General features: G+C 46.1%; 1 protein-coding gene across 1 annotated transcript in view; it reads left to right on the plus strand.

The window, feature by feature from the left end:
* PTPRN2 (protein tyrosine phosphatase receptor type N2) overlaps window positions 1-18790 on the plus strand; it is a gene marked incomplete at both ends in the record, with an annotated part of 697231 nt that overhangs the window by 339846 nt on the left and 338595 nt on the right. Inside the window, one exon of the mRNA XM_080936716.1 lies at window positions 6892-6971. Coding sequence (XP_080792842.1) covers window positions 6892-6971 — 80 coding nt within the window. The remainder of the gene's footprint in view (window positions 1-6891; window positions 6972-18790) is intronic.

Below are 18790 nucleotides of genomic sequence, written 5' to 3' on the forward strand. Positions count from 1 at the left end.
AAATGGGGTGAACGAGGCTGAGGAGAGGTGGAGCTGAGTGCCCAGAGGTTAGCCAGTCTCTGGATGAGAACCACAGAGCCCTGGTCTGAGACAGGCTGCAGGGAGTCCTGCGTCTGCCCAGGCAGCCCAGGCCTTGAGAGCCTGAGGTTATGGTTGGGTTTTATGGACCTCATCTTTCAAGAACCCGCTTTCGTTCTTCACTGGTGTGTTTGTTTGGGACAGTGACCAAGGCACAGCTTTGGGTGTTGTCACCTGACAATTCATCCGAGTCTCCTGGGGGAGATACCAGCACTTTGTCTGGACCTCATACTCTTTCTCCCTGGCCTGTGCCCTGTCATGTCACCCTCTAAGCAGGAAGAAATCTTTAAGTTTGAAGGCTTTCAGAAGCTGTAATTCAGTCTCTTGACCATTTGTCCCCAGCCTTGACCTGGTGTCTCAATAGTGTGTGATAATACAGAGGGGTCTCACCTCCCGGGTTTGCTTCTGTCACAGAATAGATAAACACTGGGGATTCTGCCTGGAATAGATGGATGCCTGTAAAACAGTGCCTTCAGCAGGGGACATGGGAACTGGAAGAACACTTAGTAAGTAGGGAGCATTTGCGCCTGCAGCCCGCTCACCTGCTCCTGCAGCAAAGCAACTTGCCCATGATGCTCAGCCATGTCACCCAAGGAAGGGAGAGAAGAAAATAACAGGAAAAATAAGCTCTCATCAGGAACTTGCTTGCCGGCTCCCAACTCAGTGAAGGAGGTCTTAGTGTGGACCGAACTCAGGGTGTTCTGGAGCACTGTGGACAGACACACAGTGACTTAGAATGTGCCTGCTTGCTGATATTGTACAGAATGGTACAAACTATTTTAATAACAGCAAGAAGAGATAGAGGCCTAAGTAGCCTTCAGTTGAGCAGTTGTGGCAGGTTGACTGGCTTGTTTTACAAGCTTTGATGGAAGGAGGAAGAGTTTTTGGAAAATAAGCAAAGCATTACAGTTAAAACTTTGTGTAGTCCTTTGTCCTTTGTTGGCGTGGTCTACGCTCGTGAGGCGGACAGATGACGGTCAGTATGTGTAAAGTATCCATCGGAGCCACGCTGAGCTCTGGAGCCACTGGGCTATGTCTGAGTCCAGATAAGAGGTGATAAAATGTTGTGGAAATACATTCTGCCTACAAGAGCATGCATGGCTTGTTTAATTTGGCTGGTAGCAATTTCAGAGGGAATTTTGTGAAGTCTCAGGAATTCAGCTTTTCATATTCTACCCAGCATGTCTAGGGGTATCTCTAAGAGCTGACACTCACATCTATACCTAAGCAGCCATATAAGAGCATTTTCAACTGTAATGTCCTCTCAGATATGTTGAAGAGCCCTTCTTCCTAGGCCAGAGTTCATGAGTTCCTCCCTTTAGAGGTTTTTTTTTTTTTTTTTTTTTTTTTTTCTACTGTTCATAATGTCACCTCTCCTGGAAAGTGAACTTGTTTGCCACTCAACTGATAGTCACTGAGGATTCATGACCCAGGACAGTCAAGTGTGTTCACACATCAAGGGACTCCTATTGTGGGTTCACTGGGCACTGTCAGGTCAGCCAATGGCCCTCTTAAGGTCAACCCCATGGTAACTGTCTGTAGATGATTTCTAAAGGGCATAGGTCAGGGAAGAGCAGAAATGGCCCATACATTGCTTCCCTTAGTTCGTGCCACACAGAAAGAACATCAGGCTTCTGTAGAAGGCAAGACAATGCTTGGGCTGTGAGAAACTGTGCATGGGGTCACCAGATAGTGTGGGGTCAAGACATGAAGGAGAGGGACCATCTGACCATCTGATCCACAGTACCAGCTAGAGAGATATCCTGAAGTAAATGTGTCTATTACATAATGCAAAACCACCTGTCTGTACACCTATATTTTTATCTCCTTAAGAGGTACAGGCAGGATCCCGAGTTTAAGGATAGCTCGTGGCACATAAAGAGTGCCCTCCCCCAACCAGTGATAAAACACACACAAACACAGGGACACAATTGTCTCTATGTATCTAGATGACCACACAGCTAATTACTAGGCAAGGTAGTATACCTGTCATCTCAGAACTCAGAAGGATAAACAAGAGGGTTAAAGATCCCAGGCCCATGTGAATCCCAAAATGGAATTTTGCCTTCAGAACAAACAAAAGCCTAACCAACCCACCAGCAAGCAAACAACAATAAAACCCCAAAACAAAGATCTTCCAAGCCATGGCATATTATCCCAGTTTTATTCATTCACCAGTGTTCAGGGCCAAGCTCACAGGGCAAGAAAGTAGCAGGTGCATAATTTGCCGGAGTGTTTGGGCTCTGCAGGTGCACCACAAAGACGGCACGGAGGTGGCAGTGGGTGTGGAGAAGCTTCTGCAAAGCAGCAAGAACAGTAAGTCCGTGCTTGTGCACCTGCATATGTGAGTTTATGTCATTTCTGTGTGAGGTTCACAGTCACTCCTGGGGACACAGAAACACTGATGCTGAGAGGCTGCCAAGCTTCCTAGTGCTCATGGAGAAAACCTGCATGTCTTCAATGTTCCACTCAGGCTGTGAGTTCGATTCTGAGCACTCAAGAGTGTAGATTGAATGAGGTGTATTTGAACCCAAACACACACAAAGTCTGTGTACCCACCATACTGGCTAGAGTTCCAGGAACCCCGATCACTTCCTGGGGAAAGCATTTTTCTGGTGAAAGTGTTCGCCACATCCAGTGACTTCAGAGAAACAATGCTCCCAGGGATAATGAGATCGCCTGTGCTGTGATCTCAGTAATTATCACTGACTGAAGCGAATTTGAAAGTCAAAGAGTAAAGTGAGTGCCTTTGCTTCCTAGTTTCATCTGGGCATTTCCTCTGACTTGGCGCTCGGCTTTCTTCCTGTCTGTTAGGGAATCTCCCTAACTACACTGTAATTCTGAGTTTTCTCTGACTTATGTGGGGTGTGCATTACATCATGTTGCACATATGTGACCTGCTATTGAGCAGTAAGTCAACTGCAAAGCTGCTCAGGTAGGGATGAACCCTTCCCAACCCATGATGAACTTTGACTGGCTTGATCTTGTGTAGGTCTTGTGCAGACAACTGTAGCCACTATAAATTCACAAGTGTATTGCCCCCATTATATCCAAAAGATCCCATTTCACATCAGTTTTGATAACTTCTGGGTCTTATAGTCATTCCTGTCTGATTTCTGTAATGTCCCCTGAGCTGTTTGGGAAGCAGCATGTTAGAGATGTCTCATTTAGGGCCAAGCCTTCCACAGTTTTCTATGCTCTGTATTGGACTAGTTCATGTTCTTGTCATCAGCATCTACTGAGAAGCCCATAACCTTAGAAGCTGTGGCTGATATCTTGAGGACTTGCTTATTCTGTGCATTTAGATGTCAGAGTCAATTGACTCAGGACACCCCTTGCTGTGGTAGACTCTTAAGAGAGGAATAGCCCAGCTAGCTGCTATGCAAGAGATCATATACTGTGTGACAACGGGACTAACTTTCCATGAGGATTGATAGCTATGGTTACTTCTTAGAGAAGATTCAAATGATTCGATTAGTTTATGATGAGAGTACAAACATTGTGTGAGCCAGGGTGAGTGAGTAGCTTTGGGATAATAGTTGGCCCAGGAGACCTTAGTACCAGTAGCTGCATCACTGTTCTTATCCCAAGGTTCACTGTCAACAGTACCAAAGCAGATTCCTTCTCAGGCTCTGCAGATTGTCTTGCAACAACCTGAGCATTTCTATGTCAAACTCTTTTCCTTTCCTGAAGGCCCTAATTCCCCAGCCTCTCACTTTGCATTTTCAGCAAGTCACTTTGCATTTTCAGCAAGTCATTTGGAATATCCCAAAGAATCCCATGAGATCTGATCACACCCACTCAAACAGGAAGGCTCCTCAGGGAGGATTATCTGAGTGAGTTGGTTCTTCCACACATAGAAGGTAGGAGTTTCCCATGTCTTAAAAACCATAAATGTCATGTTGGCAAAGGAGCAAGGGTATCTCTGGGTTCTTTGTAGAACCAGTGATTGCAAGCATCAGAGGTATAGCTTCCCAACAAAGAAACTAGGCCACTCCCTAAACTAATCTTTCTCTATTCTGTAAGTATTATACATAACTAACCAGCTATGATACTGTGGGACCAAGCATTGGGCACAAGATATGAAGTTATGCTTTTCTATGAGCAAAACCCACACAGAGATAGTGTTTATAAAACCTGTTCCTAAATGTGATTGCCAAGGGCTTGGGTGATGCTTTTGTCCACCTGGTTTCTAGACTTCCATTAGGTGATTCTTGAATACCACAAGGCTCTTTTTCAGTGACTTTGGCCCTCACTGATTGGTACTTTGCACAGGGTTCCTAGAGACATTAGGGAATCGTGGTGCCCAGTCTTGGTGACTGCTATAATGGAAAAGTCCATGAGGTCTGGGAACTCAGGGAAGATTCAACTTTGAGTTCAAGTCTTGACAACCTTCCCAGACATGGCAAAAAGGGGGCTACTCAAAGGGAAATGATCATCATTAGGAGACTATTGCTGATACCTACTTCCAGAGTCCTCAGCAAATGGGTCTAATGCTTTCCATCCATTCTTCCTTCCTTCCTTCTCTCCCTCCTTTCTTTCTTCCTTCCTTTGTTCCTTCCTAAAAATCACTCTGGAGATACAAAACCAAGGATTCCTTTGAGAGTTGTGTGGATGCAGACAACAGTATATCTCATTTAGTAAGAGCAGGGGCTGCTGCTGAGGATAATCTTCCAGATGATATCTGGAGCCTCTGGGAGCCATTCCCAGACAGAATGACTTTACAGTCTGACACTGTTTTTTCAAAAAAGATGGTGACATGAGGCTTGAAATAAGGGGTCCAAGCTACCCAGGGTACCCTGGAGTTCTGAGGAATTGATTGCTATGGACTGACTCTGGTGTCATCTTCCAACAGCTGTAGGTGTGGCTGCCGGAGTTGGGTATTTCTTGTGTGAATATGGACATTGTCAACATCAGAAGAATTCTAGACTTAAGAGTCCTGACTCTATCATAAGTTAATCATTTATCCACCATGTAAGCAAATACACATCAAAATCAGCCCAGTGCTTTCCAGAGCTGATGACCCAGCTGGGAAGCTAAGAATCATCTATGGATTCTTGTGCAGATGACTCCTGCTCCATCTAAGCAATAGACATCAAATGCTTAATGGGTGAAGTACTTTCTAGAAGGTGTTAGAAGAGAGAATTCATCATTGTTGGTTCTTACTCGGGTAGATATGATAAAAAGCTGAGTGAGTCACAGAGAGGTGATTGGATGTGACATTGCAAGGAAGGAGCATGTCCCTCTCTATTCGTACTGATGTGAATGAAACCACTTGGTCTTGAAGGCCAGGAAGGGTGTTGGCTAGGTTTCATCTAAGAGCTGGAAGCAAGAATTCATGGACAAGGGACATACGGGGTCAGTATGTTGGCCTGAGCAAGGTCATGGCAGCTACCCTGATCCCCATATTAGTACCATAGTGGCTTCCAAAGTCATTCTCTAAATTCTCAGAGAGGAAATCTGAATGCAGATATATCTCAGGGTGATACAGATTTGGACTAGATGACAGTACAGAAACACAGTGCCAGCATTTCCAGGGTTTTCAGCAGAACTTGGGCTCTGGATGTTTATTGTATAAGAGTCAGAAGGGTAGCACTCCTCAGAGAATGTACCTGCTCAGCACACATCCTACTGAGCCCAAAGTGATACCGGGTTGCTGGAATGATCATTATCTGCCTTGTAGCGAGACAGCTTCCACCCCCAGTGTGCCAAAGCCCTGGGCTGACTGAAGGATGGTGAGACTGAAATTCAGAAGCCAAGATAAAGATACTGTGAGCCTACAGTTAAGTGTGAGGGTCAAAGAATGGTTCAGAGCCAGTGTCTTAGATGGTGTGACTCTAGGTGAGAGCAAATGGTGGTCAAGTCTGTGCTGAGAGGGAGGAGGGAGGAGGGATGACAGGGTTGTAGGTATGTGGTAGTTTCACTCCTGTGAACAGTTGTATCCTTTGACAAGAGTGTGAGGCAGGCATGCAGAAGTTTGGCAGGAGGCAGCTGCTCACACCAAGACTTCCTCAGCTGCCATCTCCCACCACACGCTGCTGCTTTTCCTACTGCTAGTCTATCAGGAATTTGCCTTCAGAAGGTACTGACTATTCCATTCCATGAAGTATCTGGATCCCTGTGGAGATGGGGTCCACCTGCCTTCAAGAGCAGCCCCTACATATCTAGCCCCATGTTTGCTGTATAAGTGGTTATCTATCACCAGGGTCCTCAGATGATTTTGACTGGAAAGTGATATATTTCTTCAAAGCCATGTTCAACTTGGCATATATAAAGCTTCAGGCATTTTGAAAATTCCTGCTTAGCAACTCCTCAATAGCAGCTTTTGTATTAAGTAGTTCTTAATGATGTGATGGGTCTTCAAGTGGCCCCTGTAAAAAGAAGTTTGAAAACACTTCTGCCCACTCTGATCTTGACTCTTGTGCTCAAGACTAAGGTCCTTTTCCGCAACAATTTCTCCTTTATTCTTGTAGGAATTCCTGTCTGCCAGTGTTGGGTACAGGTACTGTTCCTTTGATAAGAATCCATTGCCAGTGCAATGGTGTGTGTGTGTGTGTGTGTGTGTGCTTGTGTGTGTTTATGTTTGTGTATGTATGTGTGTATGTTTGTGCGTGTGTCTGTGTAATTTTGTGGAAAGTAAAGTCAGCAATTGAATCATTAGATAAGCAAACAGAACCCTAGTATCTGAGAGAAACGCCACCAGGAATAGCAAAGGGCAGCCTGGGGACCCTGACCTATCAGTGCTCTGGAGCTCACAGACAGGCAGCTCCCCATGTTGATGTAGAAATAACCTTGTTCCCAAATCTTTTTCAGAGTTTTGGGACCAGCAGTGACCTTCAAAGTGAATGCCAACATCCAAAACGTGACAATTGCAGATGCCACGAAGGCTACAGGTAAGGCTGTCTTTTCATGTGTGTGTGCACACATGCACACACATGCATAAATACATGCACACACACATGCATGCACACATATGCACATACACGTGTATGTGTGCAAACCACACACACACACACTCACACACACACACACACTCACTCACACACACACACACACTCACACACACACACACACACACACACACACACACACACACACACTCACACACAGTGCCACTGCTGACCACGTCTAAGGTGACATGAGTGGGGTTCATTTAGTTTCTCTGGTACATGGCTTCTGGCAAGAGACCTTGTTGCTTCATCTGAACGAAGAAAGAGAAAGGCTGCTTTGTAAAGTGAGTTCTGGTACCTGTAGCTCCCGTGTAAAAAGGCTTTTCATTGCTGTGCTGCCTGGGAGCATTCCAGCCTGCTGCTGCCACCCCCATAGACCCATCTCAGGGCAAGAGGCAGGAGAGGACACAGTGACTTACAGACATGTCCAGGACCTCTCTGAGACCTCTGCTCTGGTGAACTAGGGATAACTGTGGAGATGTGGTTAGTAATGTCACTGAAAAACACCACTGGCTAGGTACTTGGAGAAGGGGAGGGAAGGAGCACAGTTTGTGCATCTTGTGGATACATTCTGACTCACTGAGCACCGCTGCACAGTGACCTGTGAGTCTCGGTAGATGGCATAACAGTGTTTGGAGTGACTTGTCTAGCATGCTCACACTTTAAGGCTGTGTCTGAGAGGCCAGAGTGGGGGTGCAGCCCCCAGTGTAACCCCATACATTGCTAGATCTGTGAACTGATTTTCTTGCTGAACTGTAAGTGATTTTAAATGTTGACTTAGAGATTGGTGTGCTTCACTGTCCTGTCATGACATAGTGTGGAACACGCCGTTTCCACCCATGAAGGACACATCCTTCACTCCTCCTTCTTCTGTGAGTGCATTGGTCTTGCTCACAGGGACCTCCATGTGCTCAGATGCTCTTTCTGTTGTGATCTGAGGATAAAAGTCTGAATAAAAAGCAATGTGCTTAGGCTTCAAGAGTTGGCAGATGTGAGCTTTATAGGGTCGTTTCGTCGCCTTGTTGTAGAGCTGGGACATGGCGCAGAAGAACACTGTGCCGTTGCTGCTGCTGTAGCTCAGGAGGTATCGGTCAGAGGATTCTGTCACCCAAGAAGAAGGGAATTGGGTTTCAAAGGCTTTAGTCCCAAGCCGCCTTTAGTCTACTTCTTTCCTCTATGAGCATCTGCTTCACGTGAATGACAACTGAACACATTTAAGACCTTGCAGTTGTCTGGCTTTTACACAGAGGTGCTCCTCTGTTGTGGACATGCCATTCCAGGACAGGAATTAACACACACAGAAGTGAGTTGGCTAGAACTTTAAAGAAGTATGAATGGATCAAATGGGCAGGAGTGTATGAAATTCTCAAAGGATTAATAAAATAAGATTAATACGAAAAATAGTTATGTCCAGTTTGTCACGCCTTGCTTTTGTGAATGTGTGATTTTCCACTGGAGAGAGATCAATTACGGTCTTCTTGTCAACACAGTCATGCCATAACCATACCTCCCTACTGGCTTTCTAAGGAACACAGTTGATTATCTCTGATCTAATTTCTGACCATTTCCAATATGTTCACACATGTGCTAATGTTGGATTGAGGCAAAAATTACATAAAAAGTGAAGAATCAAGTCTTGTCTAGCAACAGGTCTCATAATGCTGACTCTGCCATAGATGTTCAGTCCCCTGTTTGAAGATGTATGGAGTTATAAACGTGTAAATGCTATAAATATATGTGTTCCTTTCATGTTTTTAACAATACTGTGTTATTTTGGATTGAAGTGAGGTTGTATGAAGCTGTATGAGAAAAGGGAGACATCACCCCATTTCATCAAACTCCCATTTCCACACTCAAAGAGTCAGGACTTCAGGGAGAACATGGGTGAGCTCCTGAGAACTAGCTCCAAGTGTGGATAAAGAAGTAGAATTTTATCTCAAGATGCATTTCCTGGGCCTTCTAGTTTTAAAAGGTGATGAACATTGCCAGTGTCATCAAAGCTTCCTAATATCTTACCGGGACATGCACACAGCAGAATGTCGTTGTTGGTGTGGCTGTAAACCTAACAAAGCCTTCTGTAGAAATTTATTACGGGATATGTGGAAGCCCACTCAGAGTTGACATTTGGAATCAGAGGAACTGAGTGAAACAGAGACATCCATTGTCGTTAGCAAAGGGAGGTGTAATCCTGGCAACAGGATGTAAACTTATTTTAATAATTTTTACAAAAAGCAACACAGAAGTTGGTGAGTAAGTGTACATTTGACAGCACTTTTATCCCCATCAGATACCACGTGAACACTGAGTGGCAAGTGCACTTTATCATTTATCATAAGTTCCTCCTGCTCCTCGGTGATGACTTTTTGGGAATACTGCTCATTCATTTTAGTTCCTATGTTCTTCTTTGATTAGGTCACAGTAATTATAAGAGCTGGCAGGCTTTTGTTGTGACATTTGTATACATCTATCTATGGCCCTTGATCCTTTGACCTTTGATCCCGTGACCCCCCTTCCCCTCCACCACTGCTACTCTACTCTAATGAGCCCCTTCTATTTGTACCAATTTTGAAAGTACAGGCTCCACACTTGAAAGACAAAGCCTTTTGTCTTTCTTCCCTCCTTCCCTTGCTTCCTTTCTTCCTCCTTTCTTGCTTCCTTGTTTCCTTCCTTCCTCCTCCCTTTCTTCCTCCTTCCTTCCTTCCTCCTTTCTTGCTTCCTTCCATTTGTCACTTACTACATTTTTTCCCAAATTTTTTATTAGTTGGGACTTTCATGCTATGCATTTTAATTATATTCACCCCTTCCAACTCCTCTCACATTTATTTTTCTTACCCATTGAACATTCTGTTATTTTTTTTAAACCATCAAGTCCAGTTTGTGGATGATCTTAGGTTCAGGTCCCACCCTGAAGCATGGTTAACCTACCATGCCTTACCCCTTAACAAAAACAGACTCTCCTCCTGGCAGCTATCAACTCCAGTAGCTCCTCAACTAGGGCTTTCTTTTGTTTTGCTTTTGTATAACAACCCCCCCTTACCAGAAAGAAAATCCTTTCTTACTCTCCCTTCATTGGGAGTTTTTCTTTTAAAAAACATAAAGCTTACTCATCCTGAAGAGGGCAGTATTTCTGTTTCCTCCCTCTCTGTGGAAACTCCACTTAGTGAACTTCCATTAAGTCATCCACAGTCACCAGAATAGCTTGTGCTGCCTTCATGACCTGAGGACAGACTCTTCCTACCAAAGTTCCTTCTTCTACCTCCAGAGGCACCATGGCCATGGTGAGTAATATCCACTGGGTATGTGCCAGGCTCATTTACTGACTGCTTACTCAGGAGCTGCCTATTCCCAACTGGTCTCAGGAGGAAACAATTCAAAGACAAGATAAAATTACTTTGAACCATAACCACTAAAGGATTTTATAACAGAGTGATACAGTCTGACTTGTATTTTTAATTGCATTTTTTTTTTTTTTTTTTGCTTCAGGTTGAGATATATAAGATGCAAAGGGCCAAGTCTACTGGGGGTAAGATGTAGAAGATGAAAGGGGAAGAGAAGGCAGATGTACTGCTCTGGATGAGCACTGGGCTAGGGGCAAGGGAGGTGACATGGGTGAAGTCGGTGATGTAGGTGGGAGTGGCTCTGTAGATGCAGATGATCATGTGGATGTGGACAGTGATGTGGATGAGGAAAACGACATTGGGGAGAACTGCAGCCAGAGGCAGCAAGATGACAGGGGCGTGGTTGGAGGGGACTGAAGGGTAGAGGTCAGAGGTTTCAGTGATAGTATGCAGTGCAAGTGCAGGTTCAAGTCTGATACCCGTCTCCTCATTTGTACCTAAGTGGTACCTAAGTTAGTACCTCATTTGTCATCATCGGGACAGGAAGTGCATAGAGGAAAACACACTGAGCAAAACAGAAGGTAGATTTTGCCCATGTTGCTATTGGAGAGGGATCTGAGAGGAAACACGGTGCTCCCCAAAGACTTTGAGAAGAAGCATGGTCTTCCTCTTGTGTTGGTAGTGGGAGATGGTGGATCCTGCATGAGGTGACTCTAGTGGAAGGGAGCTGGGTCATCACAAAAGCACTATTGAAAGTGAAATTAGGATTCAGAGCTATTCCTCATTTTACTTCCCATCTTCCTTAAGGTGAGCAGCCCCCCCGCCCCCCCCCCCCCGCCCTGGGATCCCACTGTGATGTACTATGCTCCTACAGCAACTCTTCTGAAACTGTGAGCCAAACAACCTTTCCTCCTCCTTAGCTGACTATCTGAACTGTCACATTACAATCACAGAAAGCTGAATATTGCAGTTACGTGTGTTAACAGGGGCTCAGAATGGAGAGTCAGGTTCTCCCCTGCGGGCCTGGGCTGATGTGTTAGGCAGGCTCTGCCTGAGGCAGTGTGCTGGCTAGTGTTCAATCAACTCGACACAGCCAGAATCACCTGGGAAGAGAGACGCTCAACTGAGAAAACACTCCTACCAGATTGGCCTGTGGGCAAGCCTATGGAACATTTTCTTGATTAATTATTTGTGTGGGTGGGTCCAGCCCACTGTGAATGGTGTCGCACCTGGAAAGGTGGTGCTGGTTGGTATATGAAAACAGACTAAGGAAGCCGTGAGGAGCAAGCCAGTAAACGACTTCTCTGGATGAGTGACTACAAGCCGTAAAATGAAATAAACTATTTTTTTTTACCAAAGTGGTACAAACTATTTCCAGGATTGACAGTTGCTGTAAGAAGCATAGCTCTTTGTGACCAACAGGCTTTACCTATATTAAAACCTTGTCTAAATTCCTTCCCTACAAGCTTAGGCTGTGCACATATAAACAGTGTAGAATTGTGGTGTCAATACCACCAGGATAGGGTGGAGATGCACAGGTAGAAGCAGGTGCCGGTCTGTGGCCACTGTTGCCATTGTTGGGGTTTGGCAGCACCTTGACGCTGGGTGGAGGTTAATGATTTTCTTTGAACATCTATCTTTCTTGCCCTCCATCAAGTTGGTGCCTCCTATCCATTCCCATGACCTAAAGAGCCTTTGTGTGTATGTGTGTGTGTGTGTGTGTGTGTGGTGTGAGAGAGACAGAGACAGAGAGACAGAGAGAGACAGAGAGAGAGAGAGAGACAGAGAGAGAGAGACAGAGAGAGAGACAGAGAGACGGGGGGGGGGCTGATTTGAGACTGCCTGGCAGGTGCTCCAGAGGGGCTGTGTCTGTGTCTGTAGAAAGAACCCTCACCAGCAACAGCAAAGTCAAGGAGTTCTTAGCTCACAGAGACTCTCAGCAGAAACCTGCTACTTTGGCACCTCACCCATCTTGAACAGTGTCAAACCTGTCTTTTGTAGATTTGAGGTACCCCACCCGTGTCTTCACTGGTTGACCTTCATTCTCTCTCTATTAATATATTAAGGCACAGAGATGGAAGTGCCTTCATACCTAGGTGGGAGTAGCTTGTTCCAGAAACAGGGCCGAGCACTACACAGTGACTTTGCAAATCTAATGTGGCTTCAAGACAAGCTCTGCGGGAGGAAGGCAGGGTGTGAGCCTATACACCAGGTCATCTTCTTGCAGGCTTTCTCAGTTTAGCAGGCTGTCTTTGAGCAGGGGAAAGCAAGGTCTGTCAAAAGCCTCCTTTTGGGAATTCTACAGATGCCAGTTCCCATGGCAACTGGATGAGGAGAAGGAAGACTAGGGAGCTTGCTCTAAAATCTGGCTTCAGCTTCAAGTCCATCATCACGGGCTCACCCATGGCCCTAGCAGGGCCTGTGTGCACAGATGCCTATTGTGGTCTCATCTCCAGCTGTCACCGAGCCATTGCCTGACTCTGCTGCTTCCATCCAGGGTATGTGAGTCCAACTCAGGCTAGAGAGGAAGCAGTTGAGTCTGGATGTTTGTCTAGCTCGAATGGCCCAACTCTGTAGCTTCTCCCGAGTCCACTGATGACTAGCACTATCCTGTCATCTTAGGTGTGACTTGGGGGGAAGAGCATGTACTAAATACATCTGTAGCATGTTAGCCCTCAGCACTGTGCTCATCCCAGAACAGTTGGGATCAGCACAGCTATGGTTAACAAAAGGAAGGACTTGGCGCTAAAAGTTAGAAATGGCTCGGGAGAGCATCAGAACCGAGAACAGGCGAGGTGGGCAAGGCTTGCTGAGCATGAGGGATAGTGCAACGGTGTTTGGATCTTGAGGTGCCCAGAGCGGAGTCTAAGTGAACAAGCCTGACATAGACAGATGTTGTATTGAGTGGGCTCACGGCCAGATATACCCTCTGAAGTTTTGTCTGTAAACTAGCCAGTGTTTCCTCCTGGGGCAGGAATGCATAGCCTTATGACTTGCTCTTAGATGATGGCAGACTTGCAGTGTTGCCAGAATTCCACACAACCCGAGAGCAAAGCCCAGGAAATCCAAGAGTACAGCGAGACAGTATAGGCCTATCGGACCCATAGGCAGAGTCCTATAGGAGGACTATACTCCTCCACCACCGTAGGAGGGTGGTCTTGGTACAGTGAAGATGTCAGATGCAAACTGTCAATAGAACAAAAAGTCCACACTGGTGATAGTTCTAGCCCTGCCTGAGAACTACCCAGATACAACATGGATGACTGTTAGACTTTAAATAAAACAGGCCTTTCCTACTTTAGAGCTGGAGCTTCCTCCATACCCCCTTACTACAGCCCCTCAGCCCTTTGTGCTGCATTCCTTAGTCTAATTCTGCTCTCTCAGCCTGGGCCACCTTCCTGACACCCCTTGGTCAGAGCCCCATCCCCTAGCCTCCTCAGCTGGAGTTCCTTCCTACAGCCCCCCTCAGCCCAGCTAGCAAGCTGTCTCTGAGCAGAGGAAAGCAGTGTCTGTAAAAAGCCTTTAGGGAGTTCTGCAGATGCTGGTCTCCATGGCAACTAGATGTGTCTCATAGACCAGGAATAGGAAAGCTGGCTTCATTGTTCCCAGCCCTTTTGGTGTTCTCACTGTGGCTTTCTGGCCGCTATGGCTGCCAAGGTGAAGTTGGGGAGGAGATAGGATTGGGATCCTCCATTCACAGTCTTCAGGTTGTGTTTTGGTCATTCACTAGTGTGCACCCTGTTAAGCTCAAAGGTGTCTTCTCTTTGAAAGCAGACCAAAATGCACACTTCACAGGCTGTTTTAGGAAGGAGCTGACCTGGGAGCACAAATTTAAATGCTAAAGTACTTGGGTAAAGCTGTTGGTTGTCATTGGTGGCCTACCTTTGCTTGCCTGGCATCCCACAGGACATCTAGAGACAGAGAATGCAAATCACTGAATAGAGAACAATCATTCCTGACCCCCCTCCAGGGGAATCACAGTGCAAATGGCATTAGGAGAATTGCAGTGCATGTTCACTAATGGGGGTGGACCAGTTGCATCTTATACCAAAGTGAGACCTTTTCCTGGACTTCCCTCATGGGCCGATCCTGTTGACACTAGAATTTGCATTATGCAAAGTGTGGGGTTGTGGAGATGGCACAAAGACCATGTCATCACACAAAATTATCATGTTGTCCAAGAGAAGTAGAAGGGGGTGGCTCTAATCTGTGCTGCGCACTGGCTCTGATTAAAGGCAGCTGTACAGCTCTCCTCTTAGACCTGAGGACTGTTTGCACTTTATCAACACCTTGTCTCATTACACTTGCAAAGGCAGCAAGTTTTCAGTGATGGCCTTTAGAGAACGCAATTGAACGGCTCACTCCCAGAACGCAACTCGGTACAAACAAGCAGTCTCCATCTTTGCTGCTCTTGACCCCTCCCTGCACAGGGTGGATTAAGGCCACTGCCGGCTTCAAGAAGTCTTTGGTGTTTCTGGTTAGAGTGAAGCAGGTATTTGTATTTGGCTGATTAATGAAGCTTGAGCTTTGATTCTGGATATTTATATACCTCCTTTTGGGGTTCACTGTTTTATGGTCACTTGAAAGGTGATACATCTTTTGCAGAGGTTTCTAGTCTCCCTCTGATTTGAGTACTAATGACAAGATACATGTTGACTTCTGTCCTTGGACCTACAGAATAAGACCCCACTGGGGAGGCAGATCCAAGCTCTGGAGGCCTCCTAGCCTTGTGCAGAGAGGCCTTTGGCTTCGTACCAAAGACATAAAAAGCAGGGAGGTGAAGTTCAGACCCTCTATAACTGGCCTAGAGGCTTTGCTATGGCTGCCTCTACCCAAAGACATTCAGTAGTCTCCATGGATACAGACATGCATCCTTGCATCTACCCTTCCTAGGGTCTCCATGACCCTCGGGTCTACTCTTGCCTCTCTGCTGCTTCTATCTCCATCTCCCCATCTATCAAACACCATAGGAAATCTGATATGCAGTCTTGAGAGTTTCCCAGACCTCTTGGCCTTTTGTGACCTCTGACCCATATCTTTACCCCGTTGTGTCCAGCAAACTGGACAGCAAGCTATGGCTCTAGGGCTCTACTAGCAGCTGCTGCTTTAGGAAGTCAGGCTCAGCACTCTTGCTCTCCACCTTATGGGCTGTGCTCTTGGTAGAACTTTGAGATTTTTACAAGTTAGAGGGTTTTTGAAGCCCAGAGCATTTGCTTTCTGGCCAGTCATAGAGAATACCTGGCAGACCTCTCAGAGAAAATACAGAACTTGGAACTTCCTAAGTAAAGGAGGCAGATTAGGGGCCTTTCTGTTGTAAAAATATCAAGAGGGTCTGTTTGGGGGAGTGGTTATATTACATGAGACTATGATACCTGCTCTTGGTTGTTTTCCTGACTACATCTAGAACTGACTAAAACCTAAAAAAAAAAAAAAAAAAAAAAAAGGCTCTGCACACCTGGGAGGGAATTGCAATGAGTCATTGGTCTGGCCCAAGTCCTCTGGCTTCTGCTACACTATCAGTACTGGATTCTCACTGGGACGCCTCTAAGACATCCTGTTGTTGGCCTGTGCTGTGGAGACCCTGAAGTTCTGAATCTGTAGGGCAGGCCCTTCATATGTTCCAGCTGTTCATAGATGGGGTGGATGTTGGGGTGCATCTGGGCCTGGGTGGTTGCTAAGCTGACCAGCCCAGAAGTTCTCCCATGCTTACACCACCAGGGTGAGCTGTCCAGTGTTGCCCCCGGCTGGTTTACCCAATATCTTAGCAGGCAAGAGGCAGAGTGAGCTCTCCCACTGCCGTGCCATGGGGTGGCCTGGGAGCGATAAGTAAACTGGGGCAGCAGAGAAAAAGTCTGCGTCTACTTAAAGTTAGAAAGTGTAGCAGCCTATTTTTCTAGGAATCCTTTCAGTGAGAGCTCACTCAGCCTTGTCTGGGGGAAAGCCTTTCAAGAGCCAAAAGGCCTCCTGGTTTTCTTATTCTAAGACAATGCACACCAAGACAATGGCATTTCCACGCACGAGGTGATTTCCATTTTTATATGCAATTGCTCTTATTTTAATAGAAGTCAGATTTCTTTTATCTGTAATTAAATCCAGACTATGTTATTTGTTGAAGGTCCTCATGGATGTTTGACTTTATTATCCTGAGACTGAATGAGTAAAATAGTTCTGAGCCTCCTGTTAGTAATTTGACTTACCATCCACTTTCAGTGAAAACAAATCCCCAAAGGCCAGGCAGCTTGATCTGACTCTGAGTCTCTTCCAAACCCCAGCCAGACCAAACTGTCTCAGAGTGCCATTGGATGTGTCCACCGATGCACCTGCCCCGCCTCTCAGCTATTCTGTGACGGAGCTCAATGACCTCTTTGGAAGTCTGTGTCTGCTCTTCTCATTCTGGAGATAAGCCAAGCTTTTCACTGATTCCTGTGACTTTCCAGGAGGATATTTGGCATTGAGTCCTTGGCTTTTGTGGAGGGAGACACCAGGAGGAAGCTCACGGGCACCTGTGTATGTGTGCCTCCCGTTTGCCACCCAGAAGCTCTTTGAAATTCTGGATCTTGGGTGGCTGCAGCCGAAAATGTGACTATTAGGAAGCCTTCCCTCATCAGCTTTCCTCTTGTTCTTGACTGGCAGGGGGCTTACACACAAGCTTGTGCTCACTTGACCCTTTGTTGCGTGTGTGCATCATGGTACACAAACTCCTGGGAAAGCCACAGAACCTTTTTGAGTGGAGGGTAGAACATGTCTTTGCCCATCACCTAAGCCCCAGACTTTCCCCAGTGACATGCTGACCATTAGTTTTACTGCCATAAAGAGAAACCATGGCCAAGGCAACTTTTGTGAATCTGAACTTTAATTGGAGCTTGTGGTTTCAGAGACCTGCTTGGTTATCATGGCAGGGAGCATGGCAATAGGCAGGCGTGGTGCAGGAGAAGTAGCTGAGAGCTATAACCTGATCCACAAGCAGAATGTGGGATACTGGGCCTGGTGTGAGCTTCTGAAACCCCAAAACCCACTCCCAGGGACACACCTTATTTAACAAAGCTACATCTCCTAATCCTTGTAATCTTTTCAAATGGCCACTCCCTAAAGACTAAGCATTCAAATATATGAGCCTATGGTGGACATTCTTCTTCCAACCACCACACCCTCTGTTTGCAGCAGCCACACATATTCCATGAAAGTCCTCCGGGAGGGAATGGAAGAGGGTAGCTAACCTGGAGTCAGCTCCATGTTCACAAACATTTGACAGATATCTTCTAGCCAATGAACTTCTAAAAAATCACTGAGTCAATACTTCGGGTCATGCAAAAGAAGAAAGCAGCACTGTACAAAGTAAAATAGAAAGGAACATTACCCCCATGCATCCTCCAGGGCCTACACATCTATATTCTCGAAGTCCAGTTTGGGCAGAGAGCCACCAGAAGAAATACTGCCCAGTACAGCACCCATCTGGGATCATAGCACTGTAGTCTCTAATCTGGCTGCCTTTGGTGTCATGGAAACTGTCGCAAAGACATTTATAGCCACCTGTTACTGTCCTATGGTGTCACTCTGCTCCTGACTCCTGACAACTCTATCCTGGTCATCTACACGGAGGAGTTCTGAGAGATATCCTTGCAAAATGCCAGTATGTCTGAGGTTCTTCTGGGCTCCCATGAGGGTACTTTTGGATCACTTTGCACACTTCCTTATTTGAGTGGAGTGAGGCTAGGCCCCGAAGCTTGCTGCCATAGTCTTTTCCCACAGACACTGGTAAGTTCACTGAGGTCTTTCTTTTTTCTGTAGGTGTCTGTGCTGGCTCACAGGCTCCTGATACCATGTCCTGACACATGCTGCTCACTGATGAGCATAGGGAGGTAGAGGCTCAGGCTGTGGTAGTCTGCTCTCTTTATTTAGAGAGAGCATAAATGGGTCTGTTGAGGAGCCACACAAACTTCTCAGAACTCCCAAAGAATGGATATATGAACAGCATCAGGGGACTGATGGTTCCCATTTGAAGCCAGCTTAACCAATGGTGCTGCACTAAGGTTAACCCTGAACAATCTCAGATATGTACCCAGCTGAGAGTGTCTATGGGCCAAGTTCCCTATGAATGTGTATTCAAGCATGTACAATAGTCATGGTTACCATCCAGTGTTGTCTACACTCTCTTATGACCGGTTTCTGGTCCTCCCTGAAATACTTCACAGTCATACCCACAAGGTCACAGGGTATTAAGGCAGGAAGAAAATTGGTGTCTTTCACACAGACTAGACTCTGGTATGGTAGAGATTGGACCCTCACCTCTTATGCACATACAGATTTGGTTTTTCCAAACTTATTTTTCCCAACCATCTATAGGCTGATAGCCCTCCCTGGCTTAGGGTCAACTAAGGATCTTGGCCAGCCAAAGGTGTGGTGCCTGTAGCCACCACTGCAGCT

This window comes from Micromys minutus (assembly GCF_963924665.1).
Source record: "Micromys minutus genome assembly, chromosome: 1".
NCBI lineage: Eukaryota > Metazoa > Chordata > Mammalia > Rodentia > Muridae > Micromys > Micromys minutus.